The following is a 23,017-nucleotide window of genomic DNA, read 5'->3' on the forward strand; positions in this document are numbered from 1 at the left end:
TAGTGGATGTGGGAAATCCTCCTAATGAGCGGAACTGTGAGCAGTGTATCTAGTCATCAACTTTGTATGAGATTAGGTGACTACTAGTTAGAGTATACATTGGCTTGTGGACACTGGCACATTTTTTACCACCTTGTCAGGGAGTTGGAAAGAGAAAGATTGGAAACTTAATAATAAGAAATTATGGGTTGGATGCATGTTTTGGTCATTTGGGAGTGAGAAAGGAGTGTGAATACTTTCTTATCACACGTTATTGCTAACTGTAGGGTATTCTCTGAAATAAAAGAACACATAAAAGAGGTGTTAAACAACTGTAGACAAAATAACATGAAAATGTGATGTCAGCTAGTGTCTGTTATTAAACACATCAGTGATACCCAAATAGTCTCACAAATGGTTGCCACCATGATGGCAAAGATGGAGGCTGCGAATGGACCCCACAGCAGGAGCTGTAACTTGACAACCTGGCCAGAAACAGAGAGAAACATACAGAAAACACGAGCTACAAATATTCTTATAGGTGGTGGCATATGAAGGTAACAACTAAATTATTTTGAGTAAATGGAATTACTAGCAAATTTGAATAGTTTGAAAATGAAAAGGACCAGGATAGAATTTTCGAGAGCCCCAAATTTAAATAAAATTACTAGGAGAGAAGAAGAGGAAAGAAGTAAATGATATAGTAGGCTAAATTGTTTGTTGGTGACTTAAGAATAAGCTGAATATTAACACAGATGCCAATGTGCTCTCTGAATCAATTCCATTACACATGAACCAGTATCATTGTTTCACTCTCTATCATATCATTGTTTCACTTGCCATCTCATCCTTATCCCTATTCTCCATGAAATCCACTGTAGAGGCCCTCCACCATTAGTGTTCTTCTCAAATTTGCAAATGTCTTTACATTACATTGACTGTCTCTTAGTTAACTACACACAAGTCTAAAAACTAGGGGGGAAATGTCAAGGAAAACGATATCATGCTCAAAACTTTTTCTTAGACTTTATCAGATGGTACAGGATAAATGAAGGATTAACTCATAGTGCCGTATTACTGAAATGTACCATTTCAATTTTTTCCTTCCATTCAGAGCATATGACAAGATTACCTCACATATAGGAGGAGGTGTATAATGACTGCTTTTTGAAAGAAGAGGGAAAAACGAAAGAAAGTAGCAAGAGATAAATAGAGGAAGGGAGGTATGGATATAAGTTAACAAACATGTTCAACAACTTTCTTGGAACTTTACCTGTAGGACCTAGGCATGCCCCTTATAATTTGTCACTCTTAAAATGTTACTGATATTACAAAAAAAGGTTTCAATTGAATAAAAATGAAAATAATGAGGCACTGCAGAGACTAAGAGGTAATGTGTGATAAAAAGTCGATATGGATACAGATTCTTCTTTCTAAAAGAAAGACAAAAACTTTGCCTCAGTGAAAGAAAGTGACACATATATATTTACTTAAATGTTAATAGGATATGATTGGCATAGAAACATATCTATATTTAGGTAGACTTTTAGATTTCTGCAAATAGGAACAACAGAAAAAAATTAGCTTATAAAAATAAAACTTGTTTATATCAGTATCTCTGAGTGTAGCCTGTGGGGAAATGGAAAAAAGAGAGTAAGGAGATTTCTGCAACTTTAGAAACAATTATAGGGATATGAAGTGCTGATGAACACAAGAGGGCTGACTTAAACTCTGCTGTGTCCCTCATGGCTTTGGCTTGTGACTAGGGAATCCTTCATTCCATGTTAATAACCCCTCTTTATCCACACATTAATCAAGGACCATTAAAATTGGTGGCTAACAGCTTTCTTCTCCAATTCGAGCACAAGAAATTCATCCTGCGTTCCAGAATGCTACAGACAAAGGAAAAGTGTGAAAAGTTATCCCAAAGGTGACCACAATGTCATATTGGCAGACAGCACAACACAAGGCGGATTCAAGCTTCTGAGTGCCATTATGCAGAGTTCAAATAGAAAATAGAACCATTGCAGAACACAAAACTCAGTGGAATGAGATTGGACTTGAAAGACGAAAAAAACTAATGAGTGAAGGTGAAATGAGGAATGGACAATATTCTTCAGGTATCTGGTAAGAGCACAGCAAACTCCCAGCATCAACAGAGGAATAAGTCTCATGATTCCTGTATTCACCCTCATAATTTGTCATTACCAGCTTCTTCAATAACAATCACTAACCAGGAACTGACATACTCCCCACCTTCCACTCCACTCTCTGTTCTTGTGAGGTCCTGCTCACCTGTCAGGTCTTTGCTCTTGCATCATCAAATACTGTGATTGCTCTCATAGGATTCCGATCATAATTGTGATTATCCTTGGAAGAGAAAATTTTGCCCCTGTTAGAAAGAATCAGTTAGTCGGTTTCCTATGGATGGAGGTATCATAGAATTAAACATTGATGAGAAAACCTGTAAAAATTACAGTGTTTAGTTGACTGACTAGTTTACCTTAAATATGTGTCATCTGATGCAGCCTTCCTACCATATAATGTCCCCTGCCGATTTGTTTCTTTCATTTGAGGTTTAGCAACATTAAGAACAGCTGCTTTTTTGATTTCTGTCACACTGGTGACACTGAGTATATGGTTAGCTGATTCACGTGCTTGCAATTTAAGAAAGAAAATTTATTGACAAGTCTAGGAAAGAATAAAATAACTGAACCATAGTTTTCACTGGATCCCAGTCATTTCTCTAATGTGGAGTGGGAGAATTTCTTGATTAAGAATATGTCATTTTTAGAAAGTGATGACTTTGATCAAAGAACTGCAATATAAAGTATAAGGGCCCAAATTTTAAGAAAATTCTCTCATCAGTGAAATTAAATGATTACATTTCTTCAGTTATTCTATACCCCTTTTCTGAATTATTTTTGTGATACTCAGGTTTGCCCTGTGTCTTCTCTGTCTTGTTCCCTTTTAAGGAATCTGTCCTTTCACCCCTTTATTATCCATGGATATCTGTGTGTCAGCTCACAAAATTATTACTTCTTAATGAAATATGCAAAAGGCTTTAATAAGGCTATATTGGCCTAATCTCATGCTAATGATAGCTCTGAGCAATGTAAAACAGGAAACACACCTCTATTCTGGCTAAGTGACCCATTCTCCCATTATTCTAATGTGTGTTATTAAGAATGAGTCTTCTTGCCTCATACTTTGCTGCTGCCCATTCTCTCGCCTCCCAACAGTTCCTCCTTTCTAGGTATTCTATAAAGCATATTGCAAAATTTTGAAAGAACACCACTAATTTCAAGGATTTCAGATATTAGAAATATGGCAAAAGAAAATACAATTTTTTTAAATTTCAATAAATTTTAAAAGTGACAAGGAGCTTTGGCCCAGACTCATAAAAAATACATAGATTTGAATTATGTTTTCTAAAGCACTTCTTCCACATTCTTCTGACTACAAATATAAATATGTTATGTTCTTTAGTTTCAAGTATTTCTATCTCTGTTCTCTTTCATAAGAAACCTTTTACGCTCATATACTGGTCATAGTCTGAGAATTTGCTGGTCCCAATTATTCCTGACATAAAGAAAATTGAGAATAATTGAGTACTAAGGGTAGGCAAAATGTGAGAAAAAGAAAGTTTCATCAAACTCTGATTAAAATGTAATTTCTTAGCAAAATAAATATCTAATGCTTTTTTCCCACAGGTCTAGAAAGACAATACCAGACAGGTCAGTAGTTTATTCCTTTACCCAGATGATTTTGCTGGTTCTCATGCAGTCGGCCGGCCGTGCACTTAACACCTTACAGTGGCACAATGCTTGTGGACGCCCTCCCCGAAAACAGTGATGTGTCTCCATGGATCTGTCTTTTCCCTTCAGTGATACAAGAGAGATCTTAGAGTTCTACCAAAATTGAAAAGACTTAATATAATGACTTTGGGTAAAATCAGAAATACAAGAGGAACAATAGCATTGACTGACAAATTGTTTTTCTTTGCATGAGGAGTCCCAAGGACACTATGTCTGTTTCCAACATAACAGTCTACATGCCTTCTGTTTTGACACTGATAGGGATCCCAGGCCTAGAATCTGTCCAGTGCTGGATTGGGATTCCATTCTGTGCCATGTATCTCGTTGCCATGTTTGGAAACTCCTTGCTTTTGATCATTATTAAATCAGAACGCAGTCTCCATGAGCCCATGTATGTTTTCTTAGGCATGCTAGGAGCCACGGACATTGTACTTGCTAGCAGCATTGTGCCTAAGATGCTTGGAATCTTCTGGTTTCATATGCTTGAAATCTACTTTGATTCCTGCTTGCTTCAGATGTGGTTCATCCACACATTTCAGTGTATAGAGTCAGGTGTCCTGCTGGCCATGGCCCTGGACCGTTACGTGGCCATCTGTTACCCACTTAGACATGCCACCATTTTTACCCACGAGCTTATCACCCAAATAGGGGTTATGGTCGTACTCAGAGCTGCCGTTCTTGTAGCCCCAAGCCTGGTACTGATAAAGTGCCGGTTTCAGTTTTATCACACGACAGTCATCTCCCACTCCTACTGTGAGCATATGGCCATTGTGAAACTAGCTGCAGAAAATGTCCGAGTCAACAAAATCTATGGTTTGTTGGTGGCTTTCACTGTCGCAGGCTTTGACCTCATATTCATCACATTGTCCTACATCCAGATATTTATCACTGTTTTTCGTTTGCCCCAGAAGGAGGCTAGGCTTAAGGCATTCAATACCTGCATCGCTCACATCTGTATCTTCCTTCAGTTTTACCTCCTGGGCTTCTTCTCCTTCTTTACACACAGGTTTGGTTCTCATATCCCCCCTTATATCCACATTCTCTTCTCTAGCATGTACTTACTCGTCCCTCCATTTCTCAATCCACTGGTCTATGGTGCCAAGACTAAGCAGATTCACATTCATGTGGTAAAAATTTTCTGTTCATAATATCCACCTCAATTAACACATTTATGCTCTCCTCTTTTGCAATCTCTTAAAATATAATAAAACAAAAACACATATTCAAGGTGCTTGAATTTTCCATCTAACTGGTTGGTGAAATTTGCCAGTTTGACTCTTGGTTTGACTCTTGGTTTCAGATTGTCATAGCCCATGAATGTGATTCATCAATGGTGTTGTGGATCCTACCTGAGTAATGATAGTGAGACATGTAAAAGGGAACAAAATAGTGAGCATATGTATATATGTAGGGGGAATGAGTACAGTTTATTTTTCTATTTTATGTTTTGTCCCTGGTTGTGTTCTTCCTCTAAGAATCCTTGTATAGGAGAATTTATGAATATGTATCTGTCTTCATTTATTTGCAACTAAGGCTCATTGTTCTGGAGTGTCCAGGTACTCAATGAAAACAAGTTGTTAACTCTCATTTTCTTGATCATTCTACTGATTTAAAAAATAAGAGAAGGTGCATCTTAACTATGTTCTTATTTAAAAAAATCTTTTTTGGATCTCATGAGACAATAAAGTCTAACAATTTAAATGTATTTCCATGGTCATTCAGAGAATTACAGGCACAAAATTTATTAGAAACAGGTGTTGCATTTTATACAATCAATAATTTTTCTGCTACCTCCAGCACATATTTATCAAGTGTTATAAAAAACCTACAATATTATCAATATGTAATATTGTGCTAGAGAATAGTAACATAGTAGTAAATTTGACACACAATCTCATGACATGAAGATGTAGCTATATATTTCTGGTAGCTAGAGAAAGAAAAGGAGAGAGAAAAGGTAAGGGGAAGGAGGGAGAAGATAGGATTGAAATGAAATGTGGGGTTAAGAAAAAGAATGGAACTTTGAATTCTGTTCGAAAGCAGGAAAGTTTTATTTGGTTTGTTGTTTTTTGTGTTGTTTTGTTTTGTTCTTCATTGTCTGATTCTTGAGGAAAGATGCATGAGTGACCAGGGATGTAAGAACACACAATGACAGGTAACTGATAGAGGAGATTTAAACTGGAGAATGCGGTTTAAGGTAACTGTGCAGTTTTTTCAATATGGTTTGAATCTGAGGTACAATTTTGCAAGACAAGGAAGACATGAAAATAAAAAATGATCATTAACGCTGAGCAAAGTTGGTGAACTTTAGTCTGAAAGCATTAATATGCCCCTGGAAGTTTTTTCTCTGCAAGAAAGACACTTACATGTATATGTGTGAGCTTGGGCTTGCTGCAGCACGTCCTCAGTGGATGCAAAACATTCTGCTTTTAAATGAGCAAGGTTATTATATTTATGAAGAGGTGGAGTGCCTGTATCTGAGATTAATGACCTGAGAACATATGGTTAGTTGACTGTTCCTGAACATGCTCAGGTCATAGATTTTTTAAAAAAAATTATGGAATATATTCACATGTGTACAGATGTCCATACTTTGATTTACCAGACTCAAATCACAGCATATATAAGAAATAGTGGACTGCTTGTCACATAGCTAGTGAGTACTCTGGTTTTAGTGGCTAGGCCTTATTAGATATCTATGGCTGTTCAGAATGATTATATTGTAGATATCAAGGCTATCTTTGGCAATCTTTGAGACTGTTTCAAGTATTGTCAATTATTAGAGCTAATTGTATTGGATCACTAGTAGGGAGTTTTTCTCAGATGACATAGTTTCCTTAATAATAAAACTAAAATAGCATCAAAAGTTATTTCTTAAGATTCTAGCCAGGATTTAGAAAACTTTTATGTAAAGGGCCAAACAATAATTAGGTTAGGCTTTGTGGGTGCAGAGGCAAATTCAAGAGTATTATGTAGGTATTTATATAATAAGAGAGAAAATGTATGTCCACAGAAATATTGTTGATAAAATAAAAATATATTAATAATAATAGTAATTGTGTACTTTTTATGTAATACAGTTCTACTAATTGGAAGAATGGAATTCATTTTTTCTAAAGGGTAAAAATTTGCTTATGTGCAACTGAAAGTTGGAATTTCCCTATAACCATATTGATTGCAAATGTTCATCTGTAAAAACTATGCTTAGTAAGCTATCCTGAAACAGGTAGCAGGCCACTTTTGGTTGCCCACTATAGTTCTAAGATTATTTGAAGAAGTTTTGAAAATATGTCTATTAATTGCTTCTTCTGGCTGTCATCATACAAATATGTGGAAATATAGCACCAGCACAGGGACACAATGTGAAACTACAAAATATTTGTACCATCTTGATTATCAATATCTCATAAAATATCTAGCCCAGAGTCCAGATTACTCAACTGTTATAGTCTTCATATTTCAGGATCAGCTCCAAACTGAAACCTACAAATGAGAAAAAGAAAAAATATAGGTCATTACAAAGACAAGAGGATAATCAGGGCTCTCTACCCTTTTGCAAACTTGCACCAGAACAATTGTTGGAAAAATTCTAGAAATCTTCTTATAATTATATTTAACAGAGTGAAATATTTGTGCTGCTGTCTTTTTTTTCCATTTGTATATTCTTTATGTGAAATACTATATTGTTCCCTGTGTTCACTTTTGTACTTTATGTCTGTACATTCAATATTTAAATTAATTTCATCTATAATACTCTTGAATATGCCTCTTTGTTCACAAAGCATAAGCTAATTATCATTTGGCCCTTTATATAAAAGTTTGTTGAACCCTGGCTAGAATATTAAAAAGTAACCTCTGATGCTATTTTAGGTTTTTTATTAAGAGAAACTATGTTATCTAAGAAAGACAGCCCCTATTGGTAATTCAGTACAATTAGCTCTAATAAAATTGCTTCAAAGAGAAAAATATGTTTTGTAAAGAATACTTTTCAAGTTTCTAGAAATCCAAAAATTAATTTACAAAGAGATAGCATCAACTTCAACAATGACTAAAATGATTGGTTTGCCTGAATTCTCAATGGAGCTGCATATTATTGGCATTTTTAACCTTTGATTGCTGATAGGTGAAATACGATGCTCCCTATAATTGTTATTTAATAGAGTGAAATATTTGTGCTGTTGTCTTTTTTCATATGAATATTCTTTATGTGATATACTTCATTGTTCCCTTCATTCACTTTTTTACTTTTAGTCTGCACATTTAATATTATATAAATACTTTAAAAGTTTTAGAAAAGGCACACTGTTCCTTAAAATTACCCTGATTCAGAAAACAGTATCACTATTCCCTCACTTGACCAATCCAGAAATCTAGTCATTTTCTTTGAAATTGACTTCAATTCCATATAATATACCTACCAAGTATGTTAATCACCAAGTCCTGGTGATTCCTTAAACAGGTCTTTAATATATTGCCTCTTATCCATCAGTTATAACTTCTTTCCTGCATCAATCCTTCATAAGATTTTATGTGAAATAATGAAATATTATATTTTTCTTCTTTAATTTATTGATATTTTTATATAAGGCATGTTTCAGTAAGTTACTAAAGTTAGCTTTGCAAAATTAAAATCTAGTCTGTCATCTTTGAGTATTATGTTTTACTTGTTCTTCAGAGAGCTTTTTCTTTCATTTTCTATAGAAAATAATTTGGTGTATTTATCTCTATGTTGTTCCTTATACTATGTATGCTAAAGCTCGTACATTTTTGCCTGATTGCTGGCCAGCTTTTAGAATTTAGTTAGATGTGTTCTTTAATTACAGAATTTTGGCTATTTCTCTGGTTTGTTTCTGTCCTCCTGCTCCAAGATTACATAGCAGCTATTACATTGCTCTCCAATGTCGTTTTTCATTATGTAACTATTCCCTCCACAAAGAGCATATATCTACTTTATTTGTATGCCTATGACCTACACACAGTTTGTGGTACCTTAAAAAAAAAAACAAAAAAAAACTTTTAGTCAGTTTTATTACAGCTTTAAGAATCTTCTACAACATTGTACCATCCCACTCTTATCAGCTATGGAGCAGGGAACAGGATGAAAACAGGTTAAGTGTCAAGTGAGAAGCCAAAGTAGCAGTTTAATATCTGATGGACAGGATGGGTCTTGGTGGTGGTGAGGAATGTATGTGTATGTGTGTAAATATACATGTATGTGTGTTGGGCCGTAGGAATGTACAGCCCGTTTGGGAGAGAGAGACGACCGCCCAAAAAGACTCAGAGTCCAGAGGCTTGATGCAAAAGAGCAGGAGGGTTTTTTTTATTTCCAGCGCTGGGGCGTACAACATCACCGAGCTAGGGGAGCTGCCGCGCCACTTTCAAGCTTGGGGGGTTTTTTATAAGCTAAAACCGCAGCCGGTGGTTAGGGAGTTTAGGGTGGGGAAATTCCACTGGTCTTGTCTTGTATAACTGGTTGCACTTAGTTCCGGGAACTTGTAACAGCTATAACAGCTATTTCCTGGAAGGGCGGAAGGGGTGTGGGGTCTTGGTTTTCTAAGAGCAAGCGTGGTTACAGAAGCAGAGAGCTGGTTAGGCTAGTTTGGGGTCTTACATGTGCATGTGTGTATATGTGGGTATCTGAAAGATTTAGGGCTTTCCCAATTGAACTCTAATCCTATTTCCCACATATAATCACTGTTATCAGTATAACAGCCTCCTTTCAGATGATTTTATTTTATTTTATTTTTTTATTTTATTATTTTTTTAAATCCCAGTTATTAGAATGTATTTTATTTTTTTCAAGTGTATTATGGAGGTACAAATGTTAAGGTTATGTATATTGCCCTTGCCCCCTCCCCTCTCAAGTCAGAGCTTCAAGCCTGTCTATCCCCCAGGTGGTGCACATCACACTCATTATGTATGTACATACCCATCCCCCCTCCCTGCCTACCCGACACCTGATAGATGTTAGGCTGACTTTTCCACAAAAAATTATAACCATGATGAATTATATTAGTTTTATTCACTTAATGTACTTTAATCATCTTTCATTGGCAACATGTAGAATTTCATAATCCTTTATGAAGCCCATAAATTGTTTCCTTTTCATAGATGTACCATGAGTCGTCTTAACCAATTATGAATTGACAAATGTTTGGAATTTTTTAGTATTTTACTATTATAAATAATTTTACAAGATATTTGTATACATTTTTGCCTAATTACTTAGGTATTTTTATAGCAAAATTTCTGGAGTTGAATTGATTGGTTAAAAGCTTTAAATATTATAAATAGTAATAGAAATGATGTAATTACTCTTGAAAATCACAATTTACATTCTCTCTAATACTTTGAGTCTGTTTCTCTTTACACATTTACATCTAAGTAATATTAGTGTTTTTATTATTGCCAATTTTATAAGTGAAAACCAATTTCCCTTTGTTCTAATTTATATTTCTTTAACTTCTAGTGAGCATGAGTATCTATTTATATTGATTTTTTTTAATTTGTATTTTCTCTTATATTAACTGGCTATCCACATAATCTGCCTTTTTAAAAATACTAACTAGGTTGTTTACTTTTTCATATTGATTTATAGTCCTCTGTATATTAGGAATTTTCACAGTCATTTGCATTGCAAATATTTTTCCCAGTTTCTCTTGAGTTTGTTCATGGTTCATATAAAGAAGTTCCTTCTTTTGTTATTTTGCAAATAACACAAACAAGGACAACAAAAATCTCAGAAAAGCCAAGGAAACTATCATTAGAGCAAATAGACAACCCACAGAATGGGAAAAAATATTTGCTCTCTACACTTCTGATAAAGGTCTGATAACAAGAATTTATCTAGAGCTCAAAAAAAAAATTAACAAGAAAAAATCAAACAACCCTATCAAGAAATGGGCAATGGAAATGAACAGAAACTTTCCCAAAGAAGACAGACTAATGGCCTGCAAACATATAAAAAAATGCTCAACATCTCTCATCATTAGAAAAATGCAAATCAAAACTACAATGAGATACCTACCACCTAACCCAGTGTGAATGGCCTGTGTCCAGAAATCCCAAAACAACAAATGCTGGTGAGGATGTGGAGAGACAGGAATCTCTTACACTGCTAATGGGACTGCAAAATTAGTGCAACCTTTGTGGAAAAGAATTTGGAGATACCTCAAAGAGCTAAAAATAGAAATACCATTGGATCCAGCAATAGTACTATTAGGCATCTACCAAAAAAAGCATAAGACATTCTGCTATAAAGACATCTGCACTGAATGTTTATCACAGCACAATTCACTATTGCAAGAACATGGAAACAACCCAAGTACTTGGCAATTCATCAGTGGATTATTAAAATTTGGTAAATGCTCACAATGGAATATTACTCAATTCTAAGAATCGACAGTGAGCTAGCACCACTTATACTATCCTGGATTAAGCTTAAGCCCATTATGCACAGTGAGGTGACACAAGATCAGAAAAATGGGCTCCACATGTACTCACGATCAAATTGGTACTGACTGATTAACACTATGGTGCTCAAATGGTGGTGGTGTTCACCAGGGATTCAGGGGTCACGGGGGTAGACCCACATCTTAGGGATGCGGTGAGCATTGTGGAGGGAAAGGGCATACCTCTAAGCCTTCCTAGGTAGAGGCAAAGATATAAAATGTAACCAAGATGTTAAAGAAAAACAAAAAAACATTTATCGAGTGTCTGGCAAGTTGGAGGGGGGAGGAGGGGATGAATATACACATACATAATGGGTGCAATGCACACCAACTGGGGGATGGACACGCTTGAAGCTCTGACTCAAGAGGGGAGAGGAGGCAAGGGCATTTGTACCCCTATAATATGCTGAAATAAAATTTAAAAAATCTCAGAAAAGAAGATAAACTGGAAAGTCCAAAGATAGTTCAGGGTCAGTTTAATTCAATTCTCAATCATTTTATGATGAATAAATACATATTGAAAGAAGAAATGAGACAACAAATACATATTAAAAATCTGCCAAAATTTACATAATAAGCACTAATTCTTTGAATGAGGTTATTTACATATTTCTCTCAATCAGAAGGACACATGGAGAAAGAGGTGTTCCAAACTAAAATAAACTAGTTATATAGTATTTTATAATCCTAAAATAAAGATTTTTCTCTATGTTTGTATTATTTTTTTCTTTTATTTTTTATTTCAGCATATTATGGGGGTACAAGTGTTAAGGTTACATATATTGCCCTCGTCTCCCCTCCCCTCTCGAGTCAGAGCTTTAAGCGTGCCCATTCCCAGAAGGTTCACCTTGCACTCATTATGTATGTATATACCCATCCCCTCCCTCCCTCCCACCTGCCCGACACCCGATAGATGTTTACTATTTTTTAATTAATGGATTTTGTTTTTTAGGGCAGTTTTAAGTTTACAGAAAAATTGAGTAGAAAGTACAGAGGGCTTTCATATATCCCTTCTACCCAGAATAAATATTTTTACATTTACATTCAAGCTATGTTTTTTTATTTCAAAGCATAGCTACTAGTTTTTCCAGGATGATCTGCATACACCATGCAGAATTTATCTTTTTGTTAAATTGAGATATAATTCACATACCAGAGAATTTACCTGCTAAAGGTGTACAGGCCAATAGATTTTAGTATATTTAGAAAATAATGTAACTTCCGTCATTACCTAAATCCAGAACATTTTAATCATACCAATTATTTTTATTTAATATTAAGAGTACAAAGGATCTATATTGGGCACCAAAACTGTGCATCACATCATTTGTAAAACAGATTATTTCCCCATTGTTTTAATGAGTCTTAACTAAATAGTATCTGAGGATATTTTTGTCTCTGGCATTAAAGAGCAATACGATTCATGAAGTTTAAACATTTTTACAGGTTTCCAAAAGAATTTTGGGAGTCATTGAATGGTTTTATATTTTTAATTACTCTACAAATAAAATGTATAGATTTCAGAAGTGTGAAAATTTCACCTGAGACAACTTCATTTTCTATTTGAATAATATTCATCTTGTTTTCCCTGAAAATACTTCATTTTATTTTAGGTCCATATGTTATTACTTGAGGGGTAGGGATTTGGCATCCTTATTTTGACTGTGTGCTCATATTTCTATTGTAAATACTCCAGCTATAGCTGATTTCAGGCTACCAACTTGAAGTCACTGAACACAAAGCCAGGAAGAGATTCTTAAAACTAGCTCTCATGGGCTAGTAAGAGCTTCTTCTAAAACATAACTGTCCCCAATTCTATAGCATTGGTTTTGCAAGGGTGAATATAATTTATGGGAGGTTAATGACAAGATAGGGTCAAATAGCTCTTTAAATGCAAAAAGAACAGGTCTACTTAATAATGCCAGACCCAATGACAAAGGACAAAAACAGTGTAACTCCAGGTAAAATTACCATGTCTCTCAGGCAGATGTAGAAAATCCAGTCTTGGCAGTCTTTTATCTTGTACTGTGGAGGGCATGAGAAACTTCTTCCTCCCTCTACTTGAGGCCAAAGCTACAAACTTTTTTGCTTTTTTCTTTTTTAACTGATGAGTAAAAATTGCACAAGTCTATGGTGTACAATATTGTGTTTTAATATATGTTTACATTGTGCAATGGCTAAATCAAGGTATTTAACATATGCACCTCATATATTTATCAACCCTTTGTGGTGAGAACACTTAAAATCTACTCTTCTAGTAATTTCAAGTATATAATGTATTGTTATTAATTATAATCACCATGATGTACAATAGATCCCTTGAAATTATTCATCTCTTCTAACTGAAAATTTTGTAATTTAACCAACATTTCCTCAATCTCCCCACCTCCTAAACCTCTGCTAACCATCAATTTACTACTTGTTTCTAAGTTTGACTTTTTAAATCCCTTTTTAAAGGAACAAATCCTTTTTTCAGCTAAGTAAATACAGGCCATAAATGCTAGTTTCCAGCTGCAAAGTTGATGTAGATATTATGACAGCCACTAAAGCTTTTAAAAAGTACATATCGTCATGTCAGAATTCTAAATATGACAGGTACAACTTGGGGAGGGCTGATTGGGATACAGGAAACCTTTGGGTCACCAAAGTTCATGTGGAAGAAGCTCAGAGAGTGACAGGTGATTAGGACTCTGAGGTATACATTCCAAAATCAGCCCCTTTCAGGGACCTAATAAGAAATTATTGTTTATCATAATGGAATTAGGTTTAAATATATTCCTTTTATTTCTCTATCAGCATGTGTCTATATGGTGATTAGTCTGATTATCTCAAGATGCTTTTATTTCCCTTTATTGTTTCATTATTTTTGTAAATAAGTGCCATGATGACTTATTTTCATCACAGGACTCTGTTATCTCTTATAAATTTGTAAAAGGGGGTTCATTTTGATTCCAAGTCCCAAGGGGATGGAGGGTTTTGTTTTTGTGTTTGTGTTTTTAGATACAGAACTCTTATTAGACAGTTAATCTCTTAAGTTTTGAACTATATTATGCCTCCTTTTTTGCCCTTGCCCCAAACAGTCCTCAAGGATGGTCAGAGACTGGTGAAACCCAATCCCAAGGGGGCATTCTATAGTAGAAAACACTAATCCTTTCCTGCCTGCAACATCAAATCGATTCTCACTCTATGGCTGCTACTTAGATGCCCATGGAGAACACCTGGTAAGTGTTTGGGTCTGAGATTCTCCATTGCATGTGGGAAAATGGATGGATTGTTTTAAAGAGAACACATATCTCATGTGATCCAATATGATGCCAGGAATATAAAAAAGCAACAGAGTCTTAAAATGGCTGAATGTTTGGAAAGATTATGTCTCATGGTATCTCATGTTTCCAGAATATTTCTGGAACAGTTAATGAAATGCTGGATGATAAATTTTAAACTGAGATTGCCTTGTAGCAGGAAGTCTAGAGAGTGATTATCTGAGCTGATCAATATGTATAATTGGAAAGCTTATTTGCTAAAAGGCAAGAAATTATATATGCTTATGCTGGGGAAGATTTAGGGGAAATGCTCATTGTGTCATCAAATATCTGAAGTTGTTTACTGAGAAGGAAAGGTTAAGTTTCTATGGATTATTAGCTGGGAAATCAATACATTTGATCTTTGTTTCTAAATACTAGAAATGGGTTGTGTCATTTAATTTTCACAGTCACTCTGTACTGTATCCCTTTCCATTAGCCTTATTTTACCAATGGGGAAATTGATATACCAACGTATTTAGAAGTTGTATGACTGGCTCAAGAGCATGCAAAACCAAGCAACGGCAGAGCCAGGATTTGAACTCTCTCAACTGGCTTCAGATTCTGTACACTTAACTGCCATGATCCATGACCAATGTCTACTATTGGAATGGAGATTTAGGACCTTCCTAATAAATTAGGAAAGGGCCAGTTTGGGGCTCAGTATAAAGAAATCTTACTTGACCTTTGGAGCTATTCTGCAAGGTGGCAGACTACTCTGCAGGGGTGTCGGGTGGGAGAGAGTTTTGTATTACTGGATGACGTAGAGATCCAATGGTGAACTTTGGATTGGATCGGATATAGTATAGAGGGAAGAGATGCCTGATATTTCAGGGAGTGTGGATTAACCTAGTAGAGAGTGTGGATTCAGATCTCTAAATCCTTTAAAACTTTTAGATCCTGGGTATTAGCCTGTGTGAGGACTGCAGTTGTTGGTATCACTAACGATTCAGGGTTTATTCAAACATAGTAGACCCACATTTCCAGATTGTTTACCTGGCTCAGTGGTTTCAAGGGCTTAACAAAGCTTTCTCTCTCTTCTAAAGGCCTGCATATTTGTGCATACCAATTTGTTCCCCAGGCTGCCTTTTGTCATCCAGTGCAGTAATTCTTAATCCTAGAACACCTTAGTACCTTCCTTCAATTTACCCTACATCACATCAATGAATCCCACAGATTTTGCTTCCTTGTTGTCCGTTCAATATTGCCACATCACTTTATAATATCCCATTTGGACTACTGCAAATAGCTTTTTAACAAGATTTTTCTACCCTCTAGCTTTCATGTCTTTCAATCATTACCAAGCTGCTAGCACAAGGAATTTTTAAAAGTAAAAGTTCTGCCCTTCCAACCATAAACTTTACATTATTTAGCTTAAAATAGTAACTTTACACTTACTTTTCTTCCCTTTTCATTAGTTCAAATATCATTTCTGTTAATGAACTCATTTATATGGCAAAATATGTACTGATCCCTAATTCCAGCATATTTTCCATACACCTGTGATTTTATAGACACTATGATTTCTTTGTGCAATTCTCTTTTCCATCTCCTTTATCTGGCTAATATTACTGAAGAATTATTCTGCTGGATAGCCAGTCTTATTCTGCCCAATTAGATTAATGGTACTTAAGCTCATCAATCCTTATTCAATTAAGGGCTTATTTTCCCCTACAATGTGAAATCTTAAAACAGTGGTTATCAACCAGGGATGACAAGTCCCTCCTCACACATCTAGGGGACATTTGGCAATGCCTATAGTCATTTTTTATTGTTGCTACAGGGAAGTGCTACTGGCATGTAATAGATAAGAGCCAAGGATTCTGCTAAACCTTTTACAATACAGATGATATCTCCTATAACAAAAGATTAATCTGGCCTAAAACTCAGCTGTGCTGAGATTGAGAAAACCTGCCCTAGAAAAATATCAGTTAGGCCTCAGGGGAGTTGGAAATAGAAAACTATCAGGAAGAACAGTAACTGCTTTCTCAAAATGGCCTATGGTCTTTTAGACTGAAGGAGTCCTTTTCTTTATATACTTGGCATTTTGTTTACTTGTTTAATTCTTCTCTTTTTGCTCTCGTTCCTCTGACTACTCATAATATATGCTTTGTCAGAGTTTAAGCTTATATGTTACCTTTCAAAGAATTTCCAGGTCAACTATTACTCATGTGACCATGTTAAATTTCCCAAATTGAGATTCCTGATAAAAATAATGGGATACTTTTTCAGCCAAATCACAGAGATTTGGACCAGTGATAAGGGTAATATGCAGTTGAAAATGTAGACATACATGAGATAGGTATCATATAAAAAACATTATCCATACTCTAAGTACTCTATCTATCTGGTAAATTAAGGTAATATGGGAATAATTTTTACCAGGATATAAAGATGCACACTCTGATTAAAATCTTTAGTGTATAGTTATACTAAATATATATTGATTTATTTGCATTATGATATATAATTCCTATTCTTATTTACTGAATTGTACTTATAAAATCTCAGAAGGTACAAATTTTTTATTTGGTTCTTTTTGGGTCAAGATAGCATGGATTTTAGATCCTAGTAGATTTACCTATAACAACAAGTCTTAGTTTTTTCATTAATATAATTGGGTCATAATGCTGTTATATTAATTGATACTTCATAAATACAAAATAAATAAATTTATCTTTCTTCTTCAATTGCTTCAAACAGTACTTGGAACATAGTAGATGCTTAATAAATCTTTGTTGAATGAAATCATTAATAAATAAACATTTAATTTGTTTGTAGTAATGCAACCCTCCAATATGAGGAAAATAATCTAATTTAGCATGCTGTGTATTTTCAAAAGGAAGAGTTTCCGAACAAGAGTTTTCAGAATGGAAAGTCTTCCTCAGACTTGCATAAGTTTTAAGAAAAGGAAGCAATAAATGCTCTTGCAATTGACCTGAGATTGGTCATAGGTGTCCTTTTCTGTCCCAGAGACAATCTAAATGTATCAATGGAAAATAAAGCAAACAAACAATTAAAGACTAATGGGCAGGCATGATGGTGAGATTTTTCCTGCCACAAATCTGTGGATTTAGACCCCTTACTGTCTTTATCTTTGTATCTACTTCATACTGTTTAAAAAGTTTCAGAAAATGAATTTTGCAATCACCAAAAGAAAATAAAAGTAATTTTTCAATTAATCAATATTTTATATATTCTATTGTGGAAATATTTTTCTGGAGCAGAGATGAGCTCAGATTGCAAGCAATTAGCAGCCAATGAGAGCCCCTTGAGCTTGAGATGCTGAAAACACACAGCCACTTTACACTGAAACATGTCCCTTATAACTGAGATAGGAGGCTCTGGAAGCCCGTGGTGTCATTTGTTGGAGTGACTGGTGAAGGGTAGAGAAAGAGACTAGGGTGAAAATCATCCTATGCAAAACAATGTGCAAAGGAACGTCTTTACCTCTACAGAAGCCATTACACTTTGAGTAGATAGAAGATATATAGCACTGTACTTAAAGAAAAGAAGTACATTTCATAGAGACTTACATGTAATTTCAAACAGTTAAAAAAAATGACTGTTCAGTCTTAGGGAGATAACAATGGCTATTTCTGGGGAAACAAAAAATAGAGGTCATAGGTTGGTACTTGATGTTAAGTACAAGGGATATGCAAACAGCAGGACACAGAAGCTCTAATAGGAACTTCAGAGGAAAAGACCCATGAATTTAATAATTTGCATTTATTTTCTCAGACAATAAAAAGAACAAAGTGCAAAATATGTGCCTGGGTTTGGGAAAGACACTGAAAGTTTTAGAAAATTAAGTTGTAAGAATATTGACAGGGTCTATGCCAGAAGGATAAGACTATGAAGAAACTAACCTGAGAAAACCAACTAGTGAGCTGCAAAGCTGCAACATATTCCAGTCAGATTATCTCCTGATTATGATCTGGCAGAATGTTCTACTATGAATCCTCTATAGTAATGTAGGGGGAGTCTAGTTTTTGAAAATCTTTACTCTGCATCAAATTACCTTTTCCCAATTCCACTTGTCAGGTCACAAGAAAAGCACAAATGATGAATAACAAAGATAAGATTAAGGGAATCTGTTGGGTCCAGTAGTCATGAATCAGAAAAAAAGCCATCTACCCTACTTAATGTTGCTCACTGAAAATTTTCAAGGCATGGAGGATCATGGAACTTGCTGGTGGTTCTATCAATGACTTTGGAAAAGGAGATAAACAATTAGAGAGGAGTAGTGTTCTAGAACAGAAAAAGTAAAGTGGTATACTCCTAACCAAAATAAAGGAATGTCTTGTTATTTTTCATTCATCTAATCTTGACAGGAAATAGAAGATGAAACAGCAATGCCACTACTGGATTCTACTGAACAAATCACCATGCTCACATTCAATGGCTCAGTCTTCATGCCCTCTGTCTTTACACTCATTGGGATTCCTGGCCTGGAGGCTGTGCAGTGTTGGATTGGAATTCCCTTCTGTGCCATGTACCTCACCGCTGTGACTGGAAATTCCTTGATTTTGGTTATAATCAAATCTGAAAACAGCCTCCATATACCCATGTACATTTTATTGGCCATGTTGGCAGCCACAGACATGGCACTTAGCACTTCTATTCTTCCCAAAATGTTAGGCATCTTCTGGTTTCATTTGCAAGAGATTTCTTTTGATGCTTGCTTGCTGCAAATGTGGCTTATTCACTCCCTCCAGGCAATTGAATCTGGGATCCTGCTGGCGATGGCCCTGGATCGCTATGTGGCCATCTGTGACCCCTTGAGACACGCCACCATCTTTTCCCAACAACTCTTAACTTATATTGGAGTTGGGGTAATATTCAGGGCTGCCATCCTTATAGTACCTTGCTTGGTACTTATCAAATGTCGTCTTAAACTCTTCCTATCTACAGTCGTCTTTCACTCTTACTGTGAGCACATGGCCATTGTGAAGCTGGCTGCTGAAGATACCCGAGTCAACAAGATACTTGGCCTATTTGTTGCCTTTGCAATCCTAGGGTTTGACATAATCTTTATCACCTTGTCCTATGTTCTGATTTTTATCACTGTCTTTCAACTGCCCCAGAAGGAGGCACGATTCAAGGCCCTAAATACCTGCATTGCCCACATTTGTGTTTTCCTACAGTTCTACCTCCTTGCCTTCTTTTCTTTCTTCACACACAGGTTTGGTTCTCACATACCACCATATGTGCATATCCTCTTGTCAAACCTTTACCTGTTGGTCCCACCCTTTCTCAACCCTATTGTTTATGGAGTGAAGACCAAACAAATTCGTGACCAGGTAGTGAAAATGTTTTTCTCCAAAAAAGTAACTTGATCATTAGTGACTCTTTCTATAGAGATTCTGGATTGGTTCTAAGTAACAACTCAAATGTATGGAAAGATATCGTCCTGAAATATATAGTTCTAAAATAATCTTTAAATCTCAAATGTTTATAATCAAAAGAGACACTCAACAATCTTCAAATACTCAATGACATTGGTTGGCTACTCATATTTTTAAAACAATTCTCTTATACTTAGATTTTATATGAAATAAGTGTTCTTCCTTTTTGACCTATCCAGTTAAACCTAGAGATTGCTTTCTGCACCGCTTACACCTATATAGAAAACAGAATTTTAGAAAACAGCATTTTATTCCAGGTAACTTCAAAGGATTATATCACACATCAATATTTTCAAACTGCTAAGCCATCCCATACCTGTAGTTCGGGGCATATCCCCCTTTTTTAAAAAATATTTTCTTTTGAATCCATCTTTTCACAAATTAGAAATCATGTATCTTTTATTTATTTTTCTCTGAAATGCTTATCAATATAAAAATAATACAAAATCATTAATATCAATATCTATAACACAAAACTTATGAAATGCAAACAAAACTATAAACACTGAGTAATCTACACAAGGGAGAATGCAAAAAAGTTTGATTAATTAGGCATAATCACAAGTACACGTATTTAGGAAAATAAAAACAGTGACCTGGATCTATGTATCAAATATGCCACTATAACTACACATTTTACTGCTTTCTTTTTCCTAATTTAGGTTTCACTCAAATTTTCAGGTTTAAGTTCTAGAATTGAACATATAGACAACCTCTACTGCTGTTAGATATTACCCACTGCAAGCATCTTGAATACACTGTGCCTTATTTGCCCTTGTATCAGCAATAGAGTGGACAGTGCTTGAGATTGCTTAGATTTTCAAAAAAAATGGCATTAAATAATGAATTTATTAAATATGTTCTTGCTATTAATCAAAATATTCAAAAGCAATACATTTAAAGGTTCTAAGATAATATGCAACCTCTTCATGCAGGAAATCTGCACACTAGAGACTTTAGTCTGATACTATTAGGACACAGGAAAGAAGAGGACACAAAAGAATCATGTGCAATCTTGAAACAATATTTGAGCCAAAGATATAAGTAACATATGAGAAACTGCCTTCAAATGCAGGTACTTCAGATCTCTTTTGACACTTTGTTGTTTCTCTGTCCCTGCATTTTCTTTTTCTTTTTTTTTTTTTTTTTTTTGAGACAGAGTCTCGCTTTGTTGCCCAGGCTAGAGTGAGTGCCGTGGCGTCCTAGCTCACAGCAACCTCAAACTCCTGGGCTCGAGTGATCCTTCTGCCTCAGCCTCCCGGGTAGCTGGGACTACAGGCATGCGCCACCATGCCCGGCTAATTTTTTATATATATATCAGTTGGCCAATTAATTTCTTTCTATTTATAGTAGAGACGGGGTCTCGCTCTTGCTCAGGCTGGTTTTGAACTCCTGACCTTGAGCAATCCGCCCGCCTCGGCCTCCCAAGAGCTAGGATTACAGGCGTGAGCCACAGCGCCCGGCCTGTCCCTGCAATTTCAACCTCTCTCAGGATGCTGCAGCAATAAAGATCATGTTAAAATTTCTTCAACTCAACTTAAAGACTTAGAACCAATGATTTCTTCAAAAAAGAACCAGGTAGACAGGGAGATTCATCTGGATCATTAATTTTGGACAGAAAGGTTTTCAAAGAAAGAAGTAATACAAGAAAATTCTGTTATTAAAAATTATATAATTCAAGAGAAAGACAAAGATACATATATTTCAGAAAAAAACAAAAAAAAAACCTTGTCCACAATACAGAATTTGAGTCACAATGCATTTGATTTTTAATAAAGTTTATGTAAACACGAACTATATTTTTTAAGGAATGAAAAATAAATGACAAAAGATAAAACAACATTTTAGTTGATAAAAAAGCATATAAAAAGATGTTGAATGACATAAGAAAAACTTAATAATAGAAGAACCATTTTAACTGCATTAGAGGAATAAGTATTTCAGTAGTTGTGGCATCAATAGTGCTGGATGAATAATTGATGAGATTTCATCCTCCCAAAAGAAAAAAATGATCAATGTGTGAATTCTTTCAGAGAGGATATCATACATGAGAGATACAGAATGGAAATATTACATATATCATAACCCCAAATAAGAACCTAAAACAAATAGAATATGATGATAACCACAGAATAAGCACGTGTAAATTAAAGATCATATATAAAGGTACCAGGTATAGAAATGTACCAAATTATGTAAATAAAAGGAGACACTTATATTGGAAAAAATCAAATGAAAAGAGAAAAATTCAACCTAGGTCAATCAGAAAAAAGGGAACACATTATACAGCCTTAGGAATACATGGTTTCATTTATTATCTGGAGAATAAGGGAAGGCAAACAGTAAAAACATTAAAAGTACACATTATAAAATGGGAAAAATGTTTTAAATGAAGAATTTATGTTATAATTAGACTATATGTTGGCATTCAAGTTATTTAAGCCTATAATTAAAGAGAAAAATTACAGTGTGTACTAATACAGGGATTATTTTCTGTATCTAAAATAGAAGGTTAGACACAGGTAAATTTGTGAGAGTGGACAGTTCAATAGAAAATACAAGTGAGGTAGTATATTTATTTTACCTATGATTAGGTAATTACAATTTAATCTTTGATGTAGGTGATTGGCAAACAAATAGTAATGCAGCCACTGATGCAGGAATATTTTTCTTTGTTTTTCAAAATATAATGCACATACGGAGAGTGAAAAAACATTTTTTTCTCTTTTCTGTTTTTTTATTTCAGCATATTTTGGGGATACAAACGTTAAGGTTACATATATTGCCCTTGCCTCCCCTGCTTTGAGTCAGAGCTTCAAGTGTGTCCATCCCCCAGACGGTGTGCATCACACTCACTATGTATGTATATACCCATCCCCACCTCCCCCCTCCCACCTGCCCCACACTGGACAAATATTTGTTTTTCTTTTTTTTCTTAATATTTTGGTTACATATTATATCTTTGACTGTCTCTAGCAAGGGTTAGAGGTATGCCCTTCCCCTCCACAATGGTCACCACATTCCTCACCCCTGAATCCCTGGTGAACACCACCACCCTT

The 23,017-nt window shown here is 35.2% G+C and overlaps 2 protein-coding genes across 2 annotated transcripts; both read left to right on the forward strand.

The window, feature by feature from the left end:
* The first annotated feature begins 4,006 nt into the window (after positions 1-4,006).
* On the forward strand, positions 4,007-4,945 carry LOC105883403 (olfactory receptor 52A1). The gene has a single exon (XM_012786471.3). The coding sequence runs from the start codon at positions 4,007-4,009 to the stop codon at positions 4,943-4,945; it is 939 nt and encodes a 312-aa protein (XP_012641925.3).
* A 13,993-nt stretch (positions 4,946-18,938) lies between these two features.
* LOC105883404 (olfactory receptor 52A5) lies at positions 18,939-19,889 on the forward strand. The gene has a single exon (XM_012786472.1). The coding sequence runs from the start codon at positions 18,939-18,941 to the stop codon at positions 19,887-19,889; it is 951 nt and encodes a 316-aa protein (XP_012641926.1).
* Positions 19,890-23,017: the final 3,128 nt, after the last annotated feature.

The sequence above is a fragment of the Microcebus murinus genome, chromosome 4, assembly GCF_040939455.1.
Source record: "Microcebus murinus isolate Inina chromosome 4, M.murinus_Inina_mat1.0, whole genome shotgun sequence".
Taxonomy (NCBI): Eukaryota; Metazoa; Chordata; class Mammalia; order Primates; family Cheirogaleidae; genus Microcebus; species Microcebus murinus.